Genomic DNA, 22,885 nt, shown 5'->3' with positions numbered 1-22,885 from the left:
GCTGTCTTCCAACCAAGATCCTTCTATCTCAGCCTCCAGAGTAACTGGGATAGTAGCTGGGATTATAGGAGTGAGCCCTGGAGCCCAGCACCCACTGAGTGTTTTGTTGTTGTTGTGTTTGTTTGTTTAATCATCCAACTTAATGTGAACTTTGATCCAGTCCTGGGGTAGGGGGGGGAGCCCAGATTCATAGGACTTGGCGGTCTGAAACCAGATCTCTTCTACAGCTTGCTGGCCTATATCAAACATCAGTTGCAAGTGCTTCCACCCTGTTTTGGCTGTAATCATGAAGTATTCTTCATTCTCTGGGTGCAGCTGGCAGGAGTGGGCAGCCATAATGAGGGACTGGCTGAAGCAGCTGCAGACAAGGAGGTACAAAGCACCCTGCTCCATGGCCGTCAGGGGGATGACACTCTCAAATCCAGCGAACACATGGCCTCCCACGTGCAGGGGGTCCTGGCTCTCGATCATCATGTACACGATCATGATGGCTGTCTCGAACACATAGTACCCGAAGCTCATGTCACCAAAATCCAAGACGCCCGTTGTCTCTTTTTCTTTTGCTGTCAGTCTGTCTCCCCCGTTTGTCTTTCTCTACTCTCTCTGTCTGTCTCCTTTCATTTTGCCAATTTTCCCTTTATTTGTTTTCATTTCTACCTTCTCTAATGAACCTTCCAATCAGTGCAGCATGGCACGAGATTAGAAAAAAAAAGATCTATACATTTCTCTGAACATAGATGATGAACATTTAAAAAAATATTTGTCAGTTATGGGACTTAAACACAGGGTCTGGGCATTGTTCCTGAACTTTGTGTTCAGGCCTAGCAATCTATCACTTAGAACCACAGCTCCACTTCTGGTTTTGGGGTAGTTATTTGGAAAAAAAAAAAAAAAGTCTCATGGACTTTCCTGCTCAGGCTGGCTTTGAAACAGGATCCTCCGATCTCAGCCTCCTGAGTAGCTAGGATTACAGGGGTGAGCCACCTGGCTCTGAATAGCCTCTTGGTTCTTCCCTGATCCCCAGTGATCTGCTCCGCTCACAGCCCTTTGCTCCCAGGGCCTCTTTTCCTGAGAAGGTGGCAGTGATTCAGGTGAGTCATTTGCCTTCCTGCTCAAGCCTGCTTGTCCTGACATCCATTTGCCTGTAACAATGGAAACATTGCCCTCCTGCTTCCCCTGTCTTGATTTCCTGGGCAGCTCCAGTGGCCTCTACCCCTGCTCCTCTAGGACTTTGAATGGGAATGTCATACCCTGTGTGTGTGCCTCTATTCTCCCCGCAGGCCTTGGCCAGCATAGAGGGTGAACATCCAGCTCTCCCAAGAGCCTTTGCAGCACTCCATTCCCCTGTCCTCTAACCAATTCATGAGCTTCACGACTTCCCTCTTGTGCAGATTCCTAAATAGCTCCTAGAGACTTTCTCAGAGTTCCTTCCCTCCTTGCCTTGGGGAACATCAGCACCTGCACAGGGAAGAAGGTCAAACCTCTCTTTCATCCTCTACATTCCCTTCCATCACTGTTTCTCTGGAATTCCAAGTTTTCTGCTTGTGTGGGTTGGATGTTAAGGGAAGCTGACCACCTCTTACCGAGTCCATTGCATGTCTATCTTGACAAGGTGCAGGTGATTCAGGACCTCTTACTATCATCTTTCTAGCCTTAGTCACAATGCTACAAAAAAAAGAGGAAAAATTCCATGAATATGCAGTTAAGACAATTACAAGCTTATTGGGATAATAGGCTACTTCTTCATGAGTGCTATTGCTCTGCTTGCTCTAGACAGCAGCTAAGGGAATCTGCGTCTCCAGAAAAAGACAAAGTAGAGGATTTCACAGCACCAGATTTACATCCTGGATAGTTCCCTTGGAAATTGCAGCATTAACTCAAAGCAGAAGTACAGTCAAAGTGTGGTGAAATGTGAACACCTCAGGAAGGCTGTGGGTATTATACCAGATGAAGTTGCTTGCATGTATACAGAAAAGTTGTTCAAGGAAATATGTCTCTGGGGATGGGAAAGGGGAATGATGCCAGCATGGAGGAGCAGTGTCTTTTGCTGGGGAGGTAAAAATAATTATTATTAATTTTTGTGTGTGTGTCCATCGTGGGACTTGAACTCAGGGCCTGTGGGCTGTCTCTGAGCTCTTTCTGCTCAAGGCTGGTGCTCCACCACTTTGAACCATAGCACCACTTCTGGTTCATTGAAGATAAGAGTTTCACGAAGACTTTTCTACCCAGGCTGATTTCAAACTGCGATCCTCAGCTCTCAGCCTTCTGAGTAGCTAGGATGACAGGCGTGAGCCACAGGTGCCTGGCTATTGTTTTTTTGTTTTTTTTTTTTTTGTTTTTGTTTTTGGTTTTTTTTGCCAGTCATGGGGCCTGAACTCTGGGCTTGGGCACTGTCCCTCAGCTCTTCAGCTCAAGGCTAGTACTCTACCACTTGAGCCACAGGGCCACTTCCAGCTTTTTCTGCTTATGGGGTGCTAAGGAATCAAACCCAGGGCCTCATGCATGCAAAGCAAGCGCTCTACCACTGAGCCATCTTCCCAGCCCATATTCTTACCTTTTATAGAAAAGAAGACATCAGAGCAGTAACACTGGTTTCAGGAGCTAAGAAAAAACATTTCTGCATAGAAGATGCCCCCAAAAAGAAGACACAGAGACAAGAAAATGATGAACACCCTAATCATCCCCATAACTCTGCCTTGGGCCATACTTTCCTCACTTTCTCCCTCTCTGTTCTTCTCTTGACTCTGCTGTCTAACTCTGTAACACAGTCAAGCTTAATTCTAATGCCAGTCCTACATATATCTCTGACAGAACACACAGCCACGTCTTCCATAGCCGAGGGTTAAAGTGTTCAGAATAGTTGAGCACAATAACCAAATGTCAGCATTATTTTAGAAAGGCAACAAAATAGTCCAAAAATATTCTCTGTCCCAGTTTTAAATATTAATCACAAGAAAATGAGCACCTCTAATTAGCTTTAATTGGGGAAGGAATTCACAAATGGCAGCTTGTTATTTGCAGGTCAAAATCAAGACAGCGTGTACTATTTAACAATCTGGAGGTTGGAAAATTAAATTGTAAGAAAGGAGAGAATGTGGAGGCAAATCAAATTGGTTGGTGTTCTCTTATTAGGTATTCCCCAAAGAGCAATTAATAGCTTAACAGCAAAGCTCCTGATTAAAACAAGAAAAGCCATTTGCACCTATTTTTTTTGTGGAGTTGAGTAGCAATTCAGAGTCAAAAGCAGCATCAAAATTCTTGAATAACAAAGAAGAATTCAGCACAGGTTTAACAACAAATTGATACACATTCACCTTCAGGTAGCACCTCGCCTTCTGAAATACCCCATCATTTCCAAGCTGTATAATGTCCCAAAATATTGCTTAATTTCTCTGAATCTTACTTTTCTTTTATACAAAATTTAGTTATTGAATTTTATGATGTAAAGTTTTCTATCAAATCTAAAATTCCATTCTTCCTTTATTAAAAATGCAACATAAAGCTGGGTACCAGTGGCTCATGCCTATAATCCTAACTACTCCAGAAGCTGAGATCTGAAGATCAAGGTTTGAAGTCAGCCCAGGAAGAAAAGCTGGAGTTTTTATCACCAATTAACTGCCAAAAGACTGGAAATGGAGGTGTAACTCAAATGGCAGAGTTCTAACCTTGAATGAAATAGCCAAGTGACAGCTTCCAGGCCCTGAATTCAAGCCCCAGTATTGGCACCAAAAAAATAACAAAAACTTCCAGGCGACGATGGCTCATGACTGTAATCCTAGCTACTGAGGAGGCTGAGATCTGAGGATCGCGGTTCAAAGCCAGCCCAGGCATGGAAGTCCATGAGACTCTTATCTCCAAAAAACCACTAGAAAACTGGAAATGGCGCTGTGGCTCAAGTGGTAGAGCGCTTACCTTGAGCTGAAGAGCTGAGGGACAGCACCCAAGCCCAGAGTTCAAGTCCCACAACCAACAAATAAAAGTACAACATAAAGCCAAAAATGCACCACTGTCCATACTATTTGTGATTATGATGCTATATTTTTTAAAGAGTTCACCATGAAAATGTAAACAGAGTTGAATCAATAAGGAATTAAGACAAAATATACTGACATCTTCATCTGCAGCAGGGGATTTTTATGGTTGAACTGAAGGAAAGAAGTGAAGGAGGAGGAGGAGGAGGAAGAAGAAAAGCAGGAGGAAGAGAAGAAGAAGAGGGGAGGAAGATGAGAAAGAGAAGGAGAGGAGGAGGAGAAGGAAGGGGGAAGGAGTGGAAAAATCAAGAAACAACTTTAATTCCATGTCTCAGGTTAAAAACTTGGATATGTACAAAAGGACAAAGAGTCATACAATGGAGATAAAGCTTCCTGAAAATTAGGAACTCATCTTGAAGAACGAAAGATTGATGGAGTAAATGGTATTGCAGAGAAAGCTGTAAGTAACTATTCAGGAATAAACTAAACTCCTGAAAGCTAATTTACAGGCTTTTTAAACTTTCCAAAATGTACTCTTATTGCCATTTGCTACCCATGACCTCCCATTTTAGAAATGATCCTAAGTGATCCTACAGTCTGTAGATAAATGAATGGTTGTGCTAGGCAGCAGTTAGTATTAAATACTAAGATCATTTCTAATCTTATAATTCATAAGTATATGAGATGGTTCTGGGGCTTGAACTCAGGGCCTGGGCACTGTCCCTAGCTTTTTTGCTCAAAGTTAATGCTCTAGCACTTGACCCACAGCTCCACTTACAGCATTTTGGTGGTTAACTGAAGAGTCTCACAGAATTTCCTGCCTTGGCTGGCTTCAAACCTTGATCTTCAGATCTCAGCCTCCTGAATAGCTAGGATTACAGGTGTGAGCCACCAGCACCTGGAGTAGTCATTTTATCTTAGAATTTGTCAGCAGAGATGGGTTTTTTATTCCGTTTTAGAAGATTCAGCTCTTGATCCACTAAGTCATCATTTCCTGGTGCCACTGTTCTGGGCCTGCGGCCAGGTGACACAATACAGGGTGAGCAAAGCCACCCCTCTCATGACTGAGAAGGGGAAGAAAGAAGTCAGGGGTCCTGCTGCCCCAAGACCTTGAGATCTATACAGGCTTCACAGTTTCAAGTTGCTACCATCACCCACAGAGCCATGCTGTAGCCTTTGGAGGCCATTCAACAGCCAAGTGACAGCAGCAATGATGTCCATGCATTCCAAGCAGCTTGGAGGCAAACCTGCCATATCTGATTCCAAAAGTATAAGCTCTGTGCTCTTCCCCTCTGCGCATGATCCAAAAATGCCCTGAAAAGATCCATGCATGAGAGGCTCGGGGACCAGTTGGAATCCTTAAGAGATGGAGTCTAGTGGAAGGAAGTTAGAAAATGAGGCATGTGACTCTCAAGGGAATCCTTGAACCTGGGCCTTTCCCGCTCCCTTGCTCCCTTCTCCTCTCCCTCCCTTCCCCTCCCTTCCCCTCTCTTCTACTCATCCTCCTTCTTCCTCTCCTCCTCCCCCTCCTCTTCTTCCTCCTCCTTCCCCTCCTCTTCCTAACCCTCTTTCTCTTTCTCTTCCTCTTCCTTCTCCTCTTCCATCTTCCCCTCCTCCTCCTCCTCCTTCTGTCTTGTTGTTCTCCTCTTCCTCCCCTTCTTTTTCCTCCTTCTTTTTTCTCCCCCTCTTCTAATCGTTTGCCCTCTCTCCCTCCCTTCTCTCTCCCCCTCCTCTTCTTGTCCTCCCTCTTCCATCTTCTCCTCCCTCTCCTTCTCTTCTCTCCCTTCCCCCCTTATCTAACTCTCTTTCCCTTTCATTCCCTCCTCTCTCCTCCTCTTCCACCTCCTCTTCTTTCCCTCTCTCTTTTCCCCCATTTTCTAATCTTTTCCCTTCCATTCCCTTTCCTTCCCTCCCCTCTCTTCCTCCTCTTCTTTTTCTCATCTTTCCTCTCTCTCCCTCTCTCTCCCCTCCCTTTTTTCTCCCTTCTCTCTCTCCTCTCTCTCTTCCTTCACTGTCTCTTCCCCCTTACCTTCTCTCCCCCCTCACTCTGTCTCTCTCATAGTTTGGCTGTCCGAAGGTAAGAAGTTTTCCACCACCATGTCATTCACTGCTACCATAACACACCAATGCTTCCACAGTTCAAAGCAACGGGGCCAAGTGACCATGGACTGAAACCTCAAAATTGTGAGTCAAAATGAATCTACTCTCCATGGAGACTGGTTTGTCCCAGGTGCTTGCTGCTGGGAGGGGAAGCTGCCTGGCACTTATGGGCACACTTTCTCCCTCATTCTCACCTGACCTCCAGTGACCTCGCTGCACTGTGTTTCACACCAATGCAACACCAGGTATTTCAAGAGTAAAACGTTTGTATAAATTCACCTGAGAAAAAGATCTCAGGAAGCTGAGATCTGAGGATCGTGGTTCAAAGCTAACCTGGTCAAAAAAGTCCGTGAGACTCTTATCCCTAATGAATCACACACACACACACACACACACACACACACACACACACACACACACACACACACACACACACACACACACACACACACACACACACAAAGCCAAAAGTGGCACTGTGGCTCACGTGGTAGAGATCTAGAGCTAAAGGAGCCCAGGCCCAGAGGAGTTCGAAGCCCTGGCCCAGCAAAAAATAAAAAGGCTGGATGAGAATCTGCTCTGCAGTCATTGAAACAAACCTCCCAAGTCTATGTTGTAGCCACATATTAAAGACTCAAAGAAAGAAGACTTTTTTGTCTGCAAAGTGGTGGCTGGAGGGGAATTTCTCCCCTTTGAGGTCCTGGAAGACCAGCCCACAGAACCCTGGGACTACAATCCATCCCAGTTTGTAAATGCAAAAGCATAATTTGCCTTGTGGTTTGCCAACCACGGTCACTGGTAGATTTATATATTTTCACAAGGTATCACACACCTGCAATTTCTAAACCAGAAAGGTAAAACAAGCCTGTGTTTTGTTTATGCATGACTGAGTTTCACATCCCAAGTTTTAAAAAAAGATCAATGATTCTTTCAAATGTTCCAGCTCCTATTTACCTCTTAACTGCTGGTCTGGGGAGGTGAGAAAAGTAAATGGGCCTTAAGTGTGTGGATGAGGCTCAGCAGGTGTTTCTGCGTGCTACAGACCACAAACCTTCACCTACAGGCCACAGGCATTTAGGGTCATTTCCATGATGGGAGGCCATGAGTCTCAAATGGTAATAAGAATGCATTTTGGAAAGTTTACCAAGTCTGTAAATTAGGTTTTAGGAGTTTCGTTTATTCTTAGTTACTTTCAGCTCTCGAGGCAATACTATTTACTCCGTCAATCTTTCCTTCTTCAAGACGAGTTCCTAACTTTCAGGAAGCCTTTTCTCCCTTGCCTGACCTTTGATCCCTTGTACATATCCAAATTTTTAACCTGAGACATGGAATTAAACTTGTTTCTTGATTTCTCTGCTCCCTCTTCCTCCTCCTCCTCCTGCTCCCTTCTCCTCCTCTCCTCCTCTTCTTCATAATCCACTTCCTTCTCCTCCTCTTCCTCCTCCTTTCTTTCTTTCTCCTCTTCCTCCTCCTTCTTCGTCTTCGTCTTCTTCGGCTGCTCCTCCTCCTCCTCTTCGTGCTCCTCATACTACTCCTCCTACTGTTCCTCCTCCTCTTCCTTCTCCTCTCCCTCTTCTTTCTTTCTCCTTTCTTCTCCTTCTCTTTCTCCTTCTCCTCCTCCTCCTGCTCCTCCTCCTTCTCTTCCTCCTCCTCCTCTTTGTGCTCCTCCTACTGCTCCTCCTCCTCTTCCTTCTCCTCCTCTCCCCCTTTTTTCTTTCTCCTTTTATTCTCCTCCTCTTCACCACCTCCTCCTCCTCCTCCTCCTCCTCCTCCTCCTCCTCCTCCTCCTCCTCCTCCTCCTCCTCCTCCTCCTCCTTTTCTTCCTCCTCCTCTTCCTCCTCCTCCTTCTCCTCCTCCTCCTCTTCCTGCTCCTCCTACTGTTCCTCCTACTGCTCCTCCTTCTGCTCCTGCGCCTCCTCCTCCTTCTGCTCCTCCTCCTCCTCTTCCTTCTCCTTATCTTCCTCTTCCTCCTCCCCCCTCCTCCTCCTCCTCTTCCTGTTCTTCCTGCTTTTCCTTCTCTCTGTCTCTTCTCTTTCTCCTCTACTTTCTTTCTCTCCCATCTCTCTCTTCTACTCTCTCTCCACCACACCCTGTGTCAGGATGGTCTGAAACCAATAGCTACAATAAGTCCTTCTTTCCACCTTTAGCTGTCTTTTTTTTTAAGTATGTGTCAAAGCACTGAGAAACTACACAGCTGACACACATTCCAAAAGATAAAAAGAGATTCTATTATTCATTTCATAAAGCCGCTTCTATTCAATATTTACTCAATCAATTTTTATTGAGTGACTGGTATGTGCAGTGCTCTATTGTGAATGAGAAAGTATGAACTCAAGAGGTAGGCAGGCAAAACCTTTTAGTCTAACAGAAGCAGTAGATTGTTTTTTCAAGTGTACAAACATAGCTGGGTGCTGGTGGCTCACAACAACAATTCAAGCTACTGAGGAAGCTGAGATCCAGAAGATCTAGGTTCAAGGTCAACCAGCACAGAAAAATTCACTGGACTTTCCAAAATAACCAGCAAAAAACAAAGCCTGAGTCATGCTCAGTGGTAGAGTGGCTGTTGAGGAAGTAAGCCGAAGGAATACCAGGCTCTCGGTTCAAACTCCAGCATTGGAAACAAAAACAATAAAAAAAAAAAAAAAAAAAAAAAAAACCAAGCCAGGCACCAGTGTAATCCTAGCTACTCAGGAGGCTGAGATCTGAGGATTGTGTTTTGAAACCGGCCTTGGCAGAAAAGTCCCTTTGAGACTCTTAATCACTCAAAAATCAGAAGTGATACTGAGGCTCTAAGTAGTAAAGCACTAGCCTTAAGCAAAAGCACTCATAGACAATGCCCAGGCCCTAAGTTCAATCCCCACCACTGACCAAAAAAAAAAAGAAAAAAGAAAATTGGACATACATAAAACTAGTAGGAGGTGTTAATGAAAGAAAATTAAATGTGTCCAGCAACAGAAACTATGGAGGGGTTGTCTGGGCAGGATGAGTAGAAAAATTCTCTGGACCAAATCTCATTCAATCCAAAGAGTGTGGTCTCAGAGACTCCTGAGCAGAATCAAGCTCTGAGGAAGGAAAGTAGAGAGCGAGGCAGCCAGAATGGCTGTTCACCGTCACCCAGACACAGGCAGACTGCACGCTTCCCCTGAGTCTGCCCCTTTACAAGAGAACGAAAACAAAAACAAGTGTTCCTGGCCCCTCCTATGCTTCCTGCCATGCCCAGAACACAGAAGAGAAAGTCACTTTTTTATTTTTTGCCTCTGTTAACTTCTCAGGGAAGTTTCAAATGCTGGGCTGTGCAGGCACTGAGCAAACACTGCCCTCAGGACAGGTGAGGGAATGGCACACGATGGTTCAGCTGAAACTCATTTGCTACCCCTTGCAGAAAGAAAATGAGAAGAGAGGAAAAGGCCATGCTTTGCACAGGTGGTTAGTGTGGGTGTTATTTTGTTTGGTTTTGTTCATTTTGCCTGTTTGGTAAATAGACACTTCAGAAATGATGTGAAAGGTCCAGTGGCCGGTCCATGATGAGACGAAGCAACCGACAGTGAGAGAAGTCAGAGTGGCCATACGAAAGCTTTAAAGAGCCAGATGCTGGTGGCTCACACCTGTAATGATAACTATTCATGAGGTGGGGATCTGAAGATCCTGCTTCAAAGCCAGCCCATGCAGAAAAGTCAGTGAGACTCTTATTTCCAGATGACCACCAAAAATCTGGAAGTGGAGCTGTGACTAAAGTGGTAGAACATTAGCCTTGAGCACAAAAAAACAGTTCCAAAGACAGTGCCCAGGCCCTGAGAGTTCAGGCCCCAGGACAAGCGTACATGTACACACACGTGTGTGTGTGTGTGTGTGTGTGTGTGTGTGTGTGTGTGTGTGTGAACATGGTAGATGATGCTTATCCAAAAAAATTGTATTGCTTATGTGTATGTTAGTGACATTCTAAGGTTGTTCTAAAGTTCAAAGCTGCTTCCATTTCTCTTCCTACTGATGAATGGCTTACACAAAGAACATTGCTGGGGTATGTATCTTAGAAGCTGACTCTTCAGTATAAAAAAATGTATGAAACAGTTTTCTTCCAGGATCAGTTTAATATATTTTTATTGGTCTCTGAATTAAGACATTATCTGTAGTCTCACCAAAATGTCTTTGAAACTGAGTCAGACCCAAATGCCAGAGGCTCACACCCTGTAATTCCTAGCTATTCTGAGAAGTGTGGTTCAAAGCCAGCCTGGGCAGGGAAGTCTGTGAGGCTTTTACCTTCAATTAACCACACACAAAACAGTGGAACTGTGGCTCAAGTGGTAGATGACTAGCCTTGAGCAAAAGAAGCTCGGGCCCTGAGTTCAAGCCCCAGGATGAAAACCCAAAAAGAAAAGAAAAAGCTGAATTGGGAAAGTAGATTAAAATAACCTATGAAGTACAGTGGAAATATACCCCAAAATAAGTGTCCAAGACTAAAAGACTTGAGGTCCTGACTCTTGTAACTAAATTTGGGGAGATAAAATAACAATCAATGTGCAAATGTGAAAATGGAGCCCTGTAACAAGAGGCAATTTATTTTAAATGATAACCATAGCTCACAGTATAAAGGACAAAGATTAGAAGAATCATTTGTCAACAGAAATATTCATTTATGAGCAAGCTCTGTTTTTCAGTGTCAGCTCTTCACTGGGAGAGCTGGGGAGGACAATGGGATGGAAGGGATCACATTGATCAGCAAGCACTGTACTCATAAACTGTCCTGTGAAATCAAACCCCTTTGTACAACTACTTAAAAATAAGAAGAAAGACAGATTAACTATGAGAAACCTGGCTTCGAGGACCAAGTATTTAAGACATTATTCTTTAAAGATCTCTGATGGCTTTCTGAAGATAGCATTACTATAAAGGGGGAAAAAAGACAGCTTAAAAAATTTGGTAACAGGGGGAGGGGGGAGGCTGGAAAGGGATGTGAAGGGTAAACAAAGGAGGAGGCTGCAATGCTTGGTAAGAAATGTATGCATTATCCTGCCCATGTAATTGTAACCCCTCTGTACAGTATGTTCACAAATAAAATAAAATAAAAAATAAATTTAAAAAAATTTGGTAACATAAAAAGAGGACCTGAAAACAGAGTTGAGAGCAGAAATTAGGCCAGTGTTACTTCTATATTCATTAAAATTCTCAACATCAATCATCTTTTAAATGTGAAATTGCTGAGCATATGGTTTCCTGCAAAGTGAACCAAATTCCATGAATTTTCCATGCTTGTTCTACTCTGTGCAAGTGCGAAGAGCTGACACAAGAAAAATAGAGCCTGCTCATAAATGAATATTTCAGTTGACAAATGATTCTTCTAATCTTTGTCCTTTATACTGTGAGCTATGATTATCATTTAAAAGAAATCCATCTCTCTGAGGTTTTACTTCAAAAGGTTTTACATCACCTTGTGCCCTTTAATTATAAGAAGCCTATGACCTTATTCACAGGACAATAAAACCCAATCTATCTGTGAGAAAAACTGTGTTTTCTGTCAAAGTGTATTGCTTGAGGATTCCTGCTTTGGCCTGGTAGCTTGACTCTTGTTCAGGAAACAGGGACTGCTTTAGGATAAGAAAGGAGTTTTTTAAGTGTAAGGTTTTGTCTTAAACTGGTTTCTTTTCCAGATATAATTACCACACACCCCAGACTGCTCAAGAAGTAACAAAAGGTGGGGTATGCTTTGAAATTACTTGTGAACTGTTCATCTTATTTCAAAAACACCTTATGGAAATACATTTTACCCTATTCAAACTAGCCAATCATGAGCAGATTGTGAGCCTGAGCTCAGCCAATCAGAGTAGAGAGGCAGGGCCTGCTGCATCAGGTACAAATACCTGAGCACCCTTCCTAATCTGGCTTGCTGGCCAGTTTTGGCTGATGGTGTACAGAAGTAAATTTCACCATTTTTCATTTTTGTGTTTATCATTGTGATGCCAGTGGTTCTTGGAGAGATTTACTCAACTCCACTAAGTCTGTTGTTGCTGCTGCTGCTGGTGGTGGTGGTGGTGGTGGTAGTGTGTGTGTGTGTGTGTGTGTGTGTGTGTGTGTGTGTGTGTGTGTGTGTGTGTGTGTGTGCCAATGCTGGGGTTTGAACTCAGGGTCTGGACACTGCCCCTGAGCTCTTTTGTTCAAGGCAAGCACTCTACCACTTTCAGCCACAGCTGCACTTCCAGTTTCTGTTGGTTAATTGGAGATTAACTGTCTCCCAGACTTTCCTTCCTGGGGCTGGCTTCAAACCAAGATCTGCAGATCTCCTCCTCCTGATTTGCTAGGATTATAAGCATGAGCCACCAGCATCCGGCTCTACTGAGACATTTTCTATGTGACCTTGAACACCACAATTCTACCTGGGGATGAAAATAACACTTTGTTTTTTTCTCTCTCTCTCTTTTTTTCATTTGAATGAATCAGTGTATAGAAAGTCCCTCCTATGAAAGCTACTTTCCAAAAAAAAAAAAGCAGACGTGGCGCTGTGGCTCAAGTGGTAGGGTGCTTGCCTTGAGCTGAAGAGCTGAGGGACAGTGCCCAGGCCCAGAGTTCAAGCCCCACGACTAACAACAATAGCCACCACCACCACAGCAACAAAAGATAATGATCTCTATTTATTATGAGTTTAGGATACAGCTGAGTAGTTTCCATGGGTACATACTTCATTCAATGCTCATAAATACCTTAGGAAGAATAACACAGTGAAGTAAGTAAGTTAATTTCCCCAAAGCCATCACTATGATTCTAACACTTAACCACTGGAAAGATCCACACAGCTAATTTTCAATGCTGCTCCATACCAGTATCCCAGGAACAATTTCCATCACAGTTACTAGTTTTCACTAAAGCAATAAATGTCATTCATCTGCAGAATATTCTTTTTTTTTTCTGCCAGTCCTGGGGTTTGAACTCAGGGCCTGGACACTGTCCCTGAGTTTCTTTTGCTCAAGGCTAGCACTCTACCACTTGAGCCATGGTGCTGCTTCCAGCTTTTTTCTGTTTATGTGGTACTGAAGAATCGAACCCAGGGCTTCATGCATACTAGCAAAGCACTCTACCACTAAGCCACATTCCCAGCCCAGTATATTCTTTTTTTTTTAACAAATAAATTGCAGTCTAGTTCCAGTGGCTCACCAGTTTAATCCTAGCTACTCAGGAAGCTGAGATCTAAAGGACCACAGTTTGAAGGCAGCCAAGGGCAGAAATATCTGAGAGACTTCATCTTCAATAACTAGCAAAACAGCTAGGCTGGAGGTATGGCTCAAGTGGCTAAGCACCAGCTGTGAGCAAGCAAGCTGAGAGCTCTGGGTTCTGAGTTCCAGAGCCCCAGCACTTGCAACATAATTGGTAAATATAACAATTACAAGGCTATTTTCTTTCAAGTGGGAACAAATAAAACTTTTTTTTCCCCTGATAGCATTCTGTACTTAAAAGGTTATTCACCATCAACCAATACTGCCTCAACGTAATATCACAAATCTGTAAGGCAGAGAGACAGAGTTCGAGGAGGTGTTAAGTAAGTACAGGTTGTAACCCTCTATTGACATCTACCTCCAGGCAGTGATTCAGATGCTTTAATCAAGTCTAACCATCACCAAAGGAGGTAGCACCATCCTTGGTTTCAGAAATGCAGGAAGTCAAGAAATTTTAAAAAAAAAATTGTAGTGGGCTAGGAAGGTGGCTCAGTGGTAGAGCGCTTGCCTTGCATGCATGAGGCTCTGGGTTCAATTCCTAAGCACCACATAAGCAAAAAGCAAAAAAAAAAATGTAAAAACTAATAAAGAACTGGGAGTAAGCCAGGAGCCAGTGGCTCACGCCTGTAAGCCTAGCTACTCAGGAGGCTGAGATTTGAGGATCACAGTTCAAAGCCAGCCTGGGCAGAAAAGTCTGTGAGACTCTTATCTCCAATAAACCACTAGAAAACTGTAAGTGGCACTGTGGCTCAAGCGGTAGAGTGCTCGCCTTGAGCTGAAGAGCTCAGGGATAGCACCCAAGCCCAGAGTTCAAGCCCCATGACGGACAAAAAAAAAAAAAAAAAAAAAAAAGAACTGGGAATGGTAGCTCATACCTGCAATCCTATAGCTACTCAGAAGACTAAGATCTGGGCATCAGGATTCAAAGCCAGCCCAGGCAGGAAAGTTTGAGAGACTCTTAGCTTTTGTTACCACCAGGAAGTCAGAAGTAGAGCTGTGGTCCAAGTGGTAGAGTGCTAGCCTTGAGCATAAAAGCTCAGGGACAGCATGTAGACCCTGAGTTCAAGCACCAGGAACAACCCAAAAAAAACAACCACCACCACAAAAACAAAAAATTTAGTATAGGGCTCACTCTGGTAAGTAATAGAGCTGGGTTTTGAGTTCAGGCCTTCTTGCTCTCCCAGCTGTGCTGTGTCTAGTTCAGTGAGCACTGTTAGAAAGAGTCACCGCTTACTCCTTCTTCAATTGTACCTTTTCTTTCCCAGTTTCTACCACTGCCCAAATTCAAGTTTATAGTTTGCCTTGCTGCAGCATTAAAAATGCTTCCAGAGGCCGGGTGCTGGTGGCTCATGCCTGTAATCTTAGCTACTCAGGAGGCTGAGATCTGAGGATTATGGTTCAAAGCCAGCCTGGGCAAGAAAGTCCATGAAACTCTTGTCTCCAATAAACCACCAGAAAACTGGAAGTGGCACTGTAGCTCAAGTGGTAGAGCTCTAGCCTTGAGCTGAAGAGCTGAGAGACAGTGTTTAGGCCCAGAGTTCAAGCCCCACAACCAACAAGAACAAAAAAAAAAAAAAAGCTTCCAGATTTCTATTTATCTTGCTAGCTATGTCCTTTACCATGCAGAAGCTCTGCAGTGTCGTGCAATCCGATTTATCTAACCTTGCCTTCTTTGATTTGTTGTGTTTGTGGGTCTTTATTAAGAAAGTTTTGACCTGTGCCAAGGATCCCTAGTGTTTCTCCTATTCCTTCCTGTAATGTTTTCAGGGTATCTGCTTTTACCTCAAGGTCTTTGATCCATTTAGAATTGTTTCTGGTGTAGGGTGATATATAAGATTCTAGCATTCGTTTTCTATGGGTGCTTAACCAATTCTGCCAGCACCATTTGTTGAAGAGGCTGTCTTTCTTACATCCTATTTTTTACTCTCTTATCAAAGATTAGGTGGCCATAAGTCTATGGGTTCATTTCTAGGTCTTCAGTTCTATTCCATTGGTCCTCAGACCTGTTCTTGTATCAGTACCAAGCTGTTTTTATTACTATAGCTTTGTAATAGAGTTTGAAGTTTGGTATTGATAGTCCTCCAGCACTGTTCTTTCTGCTAAGGATTTTTTTTCTATCTGAGGGTCTTTTATTATTCCATATGAATTTGTGGATTGCTTCAAATATATCCTTTATGTGGCCACCAGTTATGTAATAGCAATGTATACTTGACCTTGGTACATGCCAATTCTAGGACTTCAGGATCAGGTCACACAGTCCCTGAATCTGACTGGAACCAAAAGACAAGAGTACTCATTCAGCCCAGGATTCAATCCATGCCAGAACTCATTGTCATTTTAGGAGCCAATGACAGAGAATTGTTTCCAGACCATTCACAAACTCTTGCTTATCAATATATGGTACATCTGTTCTTTTATTTCCCCTCCCCAAGTAAGAATTGGGGAGCATATTTCTGAAGTGTCTATAATAGAACATCAGAGTTTGCATCCAAATGAAACATGTTCCTCTGAGCAGTGACCTTTAGTAATTGCATAATTACTGCATTTCCTGGTACTGTTTACAGACATTCAGTTATTAAATACAGATTCTAAAGCACAGGAGGAAATCATATTTCCCCCCTTGGTAGGCTCTACTGAGAACTAATTAAAGACTTAAAAAGCAAAGCATGAAGATCTTCCACAAGCCAAAGAGTTAAACATTGAAGAGTATTAAGTTGGCCTTACAAAAATTTTAAAAATGAGGAACATTTTGTTTGTCAACTACCTCTAATAAACATAATAAATATTAAAAGAACTCACTTAAAATCAATACTTTGGGTTTGCTATTGTCTCCGTCTTGAATTTCAAATCAAGGAGAAATGCTCTGATTTATTTTACAATTCCTTCACCTCCCGATTCCTTTTTTTTTTTGTCAGTTTTGGGGCTTGAACTCTGTGCCTGGGCACTGTTCCCCAGCTCTTCAGTTCAAGGCGAGCACTCTACCACTTGAGCCACAATGCCACTTCCAGTTTTCTGGTAGTTTATTGGAGATAAGAATCTCAGGGACTTTCCTGCCCAGGCTGGCTTTGAACTATGATCCTCAGATCTCAGCCTCCTGAGTAGTTAGGATTACAAGTGTGAGCTACCAGTACCAGGTTAAATCCCCGCTTCTTAAATGTGAATATTTCCGGTAGGCCACCAGTAACTCATACCTGTAATCTTAACTACTCAGAAGACTGAGATCTGAGGATCACAGATAAAAGCCAGTCCAGGCAGAAAAGTCTGTGAGACTGTGATCTACAATTAACTTCCAAAAATTGCCAGGAAGTGGAGCTGTGGCTAAAGTAGTAGAACCTTGAGCAAAAAGACGCTCAGAGACAGAGCTCAGGTTCTGAGTTCAAACCCCAGAATACACACACACACACACACACACACACACACACACACACACACACACACACACACACACACAGAGGCATTGCCTGTCTGAGGGAAGATTAACTTTTGTCCCTAGTTTCATAGAGATAAATATTCTTTTTCCTGGTCTGCAGACAATGGTTCAGCACAGAGGACACAGGCAGACAGTGTGAGCTGGGTGCCCAGCATTTACCTGCTTTTAGCTGTGTCCCACCCCACCTCTTCAAAATAAGTAGATTTTAAGTTTGCTCTTATACTGTTCCCAGAAACATATTGCTGTCCTGACAATCGGATCACACCACTATCTTGAGTGAAGTATCTCAAAGCATCTTTACCAGCAGAAGTAAAATTCCCTGCTGTCTCCTCCCGGCTCCCCGCTTCTCCCCACCATCTTTAATTGCCTCTGTCATGTGGATGTGTATTCTCCAGATGCCCATGTGCCATGTGCATGTTGCCTAAATGAGTCAAGAACCAGGGTCTGTGGCTCTGAAGGAAACCCTCAGCCTGTCCAGAGAGCTAGGAAACTCGCGTGAAGTGGCAGCTGCCTACTCCTCTTGCTTTATTTCCCTTACATGGTAGGAAAATCATTCCAGGAAAATAAAGAAAGCACCGCTTCTTTTTTTCTACCCTGAAATACTGAGCTTGAACGACCTGCCAAGTCCTATGAAACTCACTGATGATCGGTTCCTTAAACCATAGTTGGAGCTTCAACCTATTTGTCTGTACTCTAGCAGTATTTAGCATTAATTTGGCAGCTTTCAGGGGCTTGTATAATTGTGTAACATTCGATGGAGACTCAAAATACAAAACTCCTAAATCTGTAATGAGGGGAGAATGCAATTGCTCATCCCTCAAAAATAATTCCCTGATTAGTACACATTGCCACCAGGTGGCAGGGATGCCTTGGTTTCATGAACTGAACCACGGGGCAAAGCCATTATATGACCATTTATTTTGTGTGTTTTTACATTCTAGACTCTGTTGAAGGGCAGGATAATGAGTATTGCTAGCATGATCTCCATTTTCTATAGTCCCATAGAATTTTAATTTATTTTATTTTACATATTATTATTTTATGTGTGTGTGTGTGTACCAGTCCTGGGGCTTGAACTCAGGGCCTGGGCACATCCCTGAGCTTTTGTGCTTAAGGCTAGCGTTCTACTACTTGATTCACAAACAGTGGAGTCTCTCATAGACTTTCTGGTCCTGGCTGCATGTGTTATTATCAAGTGAAAAGAAGCTAATATGGGATGTGTCTACTATGATTTTATTCCTATAAGTACATTACAAGAAAACATGCATAGGTAAATATATGTTCTATATGAGTCAGTAAACATGGAAATGTGTAGTATTACCTTTTGGTATAGATTTCCTTATGGGCATGAAGAAATATATAAAGTGAAGGGAGGAGAGAGGAGGGAGAAAGGAGCAAGGGAGGAAGGAAGGAGGTAGGAGGGAGAGAGGGAAGAGAAAAAAGATCAAAGGAAGGGAGGAGTGGTGGGAAAAAACACTGAGCAGAAACCTTGTGCCTTCGGCCTGCTCAACAGTGTGCACACTGGAATGAATGAATATATTTTTAAAGCTCTGCTTTAAAAACTAAGAAGAGTATTTAGCATTGAGGTATTTCCTCTGCCTGGTTATCATATGACGAACCAAGCATACAATGAAATGAAGTGATATGAACAACACACCACTTCATTTAGACTTTATTTTATTCTGCACAGTCATTGAATTCTTTTCCTGAAAACTCTATTATTACCGGTGCTAATTGTAGCCACCACTCAGCTCTGAGAGCCTCCATATGCAGGAATCTCTGAAAGCTGTAATTAATGGAAAAGACCAGAGTCTCCTCCTTACATAAATGCCTGAAGTACAAAAGGTATTCGTTGAAACCATATTACCAAATAGCCAAAACGGGATTTTTCCCAACCAAATAAATATAGTTCATACGACTTGAAACTGTGAATTATTCAGCCTGTGGGCTCGGGTATTTTCCACCTATGAGAACACCACTCCTGCTTGATCAGAGACTCTGGAATCCCTTTCATGGGTGTTAGGTATTGAAATGCTACCACCTTGCTAACCAAGTGTCCGTTCACCTATCTATGGTCCATCTCTAACCAGAATGTCTAAATCCCTGCCCCTCCCCCATTCGTGTAAGTGCTTATTTGTTAGAGTAATATTTTACACCATATGAGCTTTAAGGTATTAATTACCTTGAAAGTTTTATTATAAAAATGTTCAAGGGGCTGGGAAGGTAGCTCAGCGGTAGAGTGCATACCTTGCAAGCATGAGGCCCTGGGTTCGATTCCTCAGCACCACATAAACAGAAAAAGCCGGAAGTGGTGCTGTGGCTCCAGTGGTAGAGCGCTAGCCTTGAGCTGAAGAGCTGAGGGACAGTGCCCAGGCCCAGAGTTCAGGCCCCATGACTGGCAAAAAAAAAAAAAAAAAAATGTTCAAATATTTGTAAGTTAAAAAAATTTACATTGAAGACTTAATCATGCAGCACCTATACCATTAACATCTTATTACATTATTGCATTTCATATCTATTTGTCTCCTAATCCACCGTGTGTGTGTGTGTGTGTGTGTGTGTGTGTGTGTGTGTGTGTGTGTGTGTGTGTGTGTGTGTGTCCTACTGGGCCTTGAACTCAGCCCCTTCAGCTTTCTTATATACCACTGGTGCTCTATCAATTGAGTCATGCCTCCCACCTAGCTTTTTACTGGTTATTTTAGAACTAGACTCTCATAGATTTTTCTGCCTCATTTAGCTTCAAACCACCATCCTCCAGACATGGGCCTTCTATATAGTTAGGATGACAGTCATGAGTCTCCCGAAGACAGATAAAGAAACACTATGAGTTATTGGCAATTGATATTTTCCACATTGCTAAAGAAAACAACAACAACAATGAGACACAGGACACCTACACTCGGTATAGGCACAAGGTTGTTGCAAAAAACACTTTCTTTTTACGTCTCTCAAACACACGGATGAACAGCTAAGTAACATCTTGAACTTCTCCTGGAGATGAAAGCTACAGCCAGTATAAATATCCTGTGCTTCTGGATGAGGAGGGAGGCAGGAAGTGCATTTTTTTTTCTTTGAGTCCTTCTTCCTATAAACTATCTCAGACTCATGTAAACACAAGTCAAACCTTCTGATTTCTCAAGGAGGAAATGATGTTTTTAAAATCCTGTTACTTCTTCAAGCAAGAGTAGAAAGAAGAGACTTAAAGCATCTAAAACTTACTACTGGGGATATTTTGGTGACTATCTTTACTGTCACATTAATGGATAGATGGACGGATGGACGGATGGATAGATTAATTCATTCATGTGAAATGAACATCAATAAATAAACCCATGCATTGATTCACTCAGCAACTAAATTTTGTTTATGTGTTATGAGACAAGTTCCCACTGTACCAGCCTTTCAATCAATCTCATTTCCATAAGGAAAAATGAAGAAGTAAAGACAATGTGGTTTCAGATAGAGCATGGGGGTGGGGGTGTCTGGTGAGGTGACATTTGCGAACTCAGGGACAGGAGCGTGGGAATGCTGGGCCCGTCTGGGCCAAGAAGGCGGTAAGGGATGAAGCATGTAGTCAAGATGGTGTGATGTTTAAGAAATAGCAGGGGTGTATGTCCTAGGGGAGGGGGTCTGTGACATGAGGACAGAGAAATCACAAGGACAGAGATCTGAGTCTGGAAAGCCGTTTGAGAGTGCAGATCGGGGGGATACTGGTGATCTGTGTGGTCCTTGCACAGATTCCCACCTCCGGCTTCCCCATGGAGCGTGGAGTGCAGAAAGGCAAGCGCGGCAGAGGGAAGTCAGAAGGAAGATTCCTGCGGGAATGCAGGTGAGGGCTGACTCAGGTGCTCAGACTAGGGTGGGATGTGGAGGCGGAAGGTCCACAGCCCTGGTTATTCAGATACAAATCTTGTATCTTATGGAAGTGGCTTCGAACCTATGCTATTGTGAGGCCCGAACTTCCCTGCTCCTCCTTTCCCTTTGCCCATACTCCCATCATCTCCTCTTCTCTTTCCTTCCAAGAAGTGGAAAAAGCCAGTCACAGGTGCTGCCTTCCACATTTCTCCCCGTTTTCATAAACAATACATGGACACCTGATATTTTTTTCATGCTTTCCACCACTAAAATGGGTGCACATTCTCCTGCTCTACTATGTACATTGTTGATATTTTTGCTGCATATTGAAAAGACAAAAGTTCTTGTTTGGTAGGCACATGATAAGGTGATATTCTTAAATGTCGTATGCTATGAATTATTCTTCTCACTTTATTAGGTATGCTATATTTTATTTATGGTTTTGCAATGTATGCTCTACTCTTAAGGAATTGTGCACAATCCATCACACCTATTTGTATCATCGCTTCTGGAATTCCTGTTTTTTCTTTAAATCATCTCCTCAAAGCCATAAATACAATCCAAAAGCTCAATTGTTTGTTTTGGCCAGTTATGATGCGAATTATAGATCTAGTCAATATCTGATCTAGTCATTTATTATGAGCTTCATTCTATGTGGATAAAACTTTGGTTTTAATGGTCTTCTTGGTTTTTTTCTTTTCTTAATTTGAATTTTTAATTTTTTATTATAAAAGTGATATATAGAGACAAAAGTTACACAAGTACATTTCCTTTTGGACAATTTTACCCCTTCCCTCACTCTCCCAGTTTTTCCTTCTCATCCCCACCTACAAGTTGTATAGCTCATTTTCTACATAGTGTTTCATGAGTACTACTGCTGCATCTGTCCACCCTTTGTCTCTCCATTGCTGTGCTCCCCCCCAGCCCTCCAGAAGACAGATAAAGAAACAAGACAAAAAGAAAAGGAAATGCAAACAACAACAAAGAAAAAAACAAACCTCTTGTTTCCCTTTCCTGGAGTTCATTTGTATAATTATTATTGTATGTGGTCAGCGGCAGCACATAGGCATTGAGCCTTTGTGTCTTGTTGGCTTTTTTTTCCTTCAAATATCATAGCATGCAGATGGCCAATACCAGCAACTATTCTTCTAGAAAGCATTTGCTTCGCAGTGTACTGGTGACCGTGGGTGTGTCAGTCATGGTCTTTCTCCTGGCAGGTGCTTGCAGCCCATCTCTGGGTCTTCGTGTTGTTTCTGACTTGTTTGTCTTCATTAGACTTCTCGCTTTCTGCTCTGAGTGGAGAAGAAACAGAAACAGTTCCCTAGTTCTGATCCTTCCCCAAATTCCTTCAGCCTGGTCAGAGGTAATGACAGCCAAGGCACTCCTCTTCTTTCCTCTGAGCTAAGCAGTATCTCTAAAGATGGTGGAGTCTCCCCATTCCATACTGTTTGCTCCGGTTCCAGGATCTGTCCATAAACACCTCCATGATGATTGCCTTCCTCTGTGCCCTCAGTGGTAGCTGGTGGCCTGAGTTTGCCAATCTGTGCCCAATTTCACCAGCTTCTCATTACACAAAAATACCTACTCCTTCCTTTAAAAAAATCACCATGTTTTTTTTTGTTTTCTGTTTTGTTGTTGTTGTTGGTGGTGGTGGTGGTGGTGGTTGAGTCCTGACACATTCTTCCACTACATTTAGCCCTGTGCCTTATTAAAGGAAAAATTCTTTTTAGAAAATGAGACCAGGTGCCAGTAGCTCATGTCTGTAATCCTAGCTACTCAGGTAGCTAAAATATGAGGGCTGAGGTTCAAAGCCAGACCAAGGAAGAAAAGTCTGTGAGTCTCTTCTTGCCAGTTAACAACCCAAATGACAGAAGTGGAGCTGTGGATCAATTGGGAGGGCACAAAACCTCAGGGACAGTGCCTAGAACCTGGGTTCAAGCCCCAGGACCAATACAGGGGGGAAAAAAGGAGAAAAGAAAAGAAACAAAAAAAGAAAGCACAAGCAATAATTACCATTGTGTTCCGCACATTTGCACAATTCCTAAGAACTGTTCATCTTTCACCTACTCAAACACCATCCACAAGCCTTCTCACAGAGCGCCACATAATCACCGTTTTTTGGTCCTCAAAACCATAACTGTGGTGCCATCCCCAGCAACAGATTCTGTAGGTCTGCCTTTAGTTGTTCAGGGCTTGTCTCGTCTTTATGCCATTCTAGAGCTTTTAACTGATTTTCCCACTAAGTGGAAACATTGAAATCTTTCCTCTTAGGCTTCTGTGCTTCCTTGTGTCCAAATTCATTGAAGAGAGGAAGGCAGGAACAAAGG

At 43.0% G+C, this 22,885-nt stretch overlaps 1 protein-coding gene across 1 annotated transcript in view; it reads left to right on the top strand.

Annotated features, from left to right (window-relative positions):
* Positions 1-20,449: 20,449 nt before the first annotated feature.
* Positions 20,450-22,885, top strand: part of Pde5a (phosphodiesterase 5A) — a 230,594-nt gene continuing 228,158 nt past the window's right edge. The window contains exon 1 of the mRNA XM_070022515.1: positions 20,450-20,532. Coding sequence (XP_069878616.1) covers positions 20,462-20,532 — 71 coding nt within the window. The 5' untranslated portion in view covers positions 20,450-20,461. The remainder of the gene's footprint in view (positions 20,533-22,885) is intronic.

The sequence above is a fragment of the Dipodomys merriami genome, unplaced genomic scaffold (genome assembly GCF_024711535.1).
Source record: "Dipodomys merriami isolate MVZ:Mamm:240054 unplaced genomic scaffold, mDipMer1.0.p SCAF_15, whole genome shotgun sequence".
Taxonomy (NCBI): domain Eukaryota; kingdom Metazoa; phylum Chordata; class Mammalia; order Rodentia; family Heteromyidae; genus Dipodomys; species Dipodomys merriami.
Note: the sequence above shows the minus strand (reverse complement) of the source record. Positions and strands in the feature narration are given on the sequence as shown.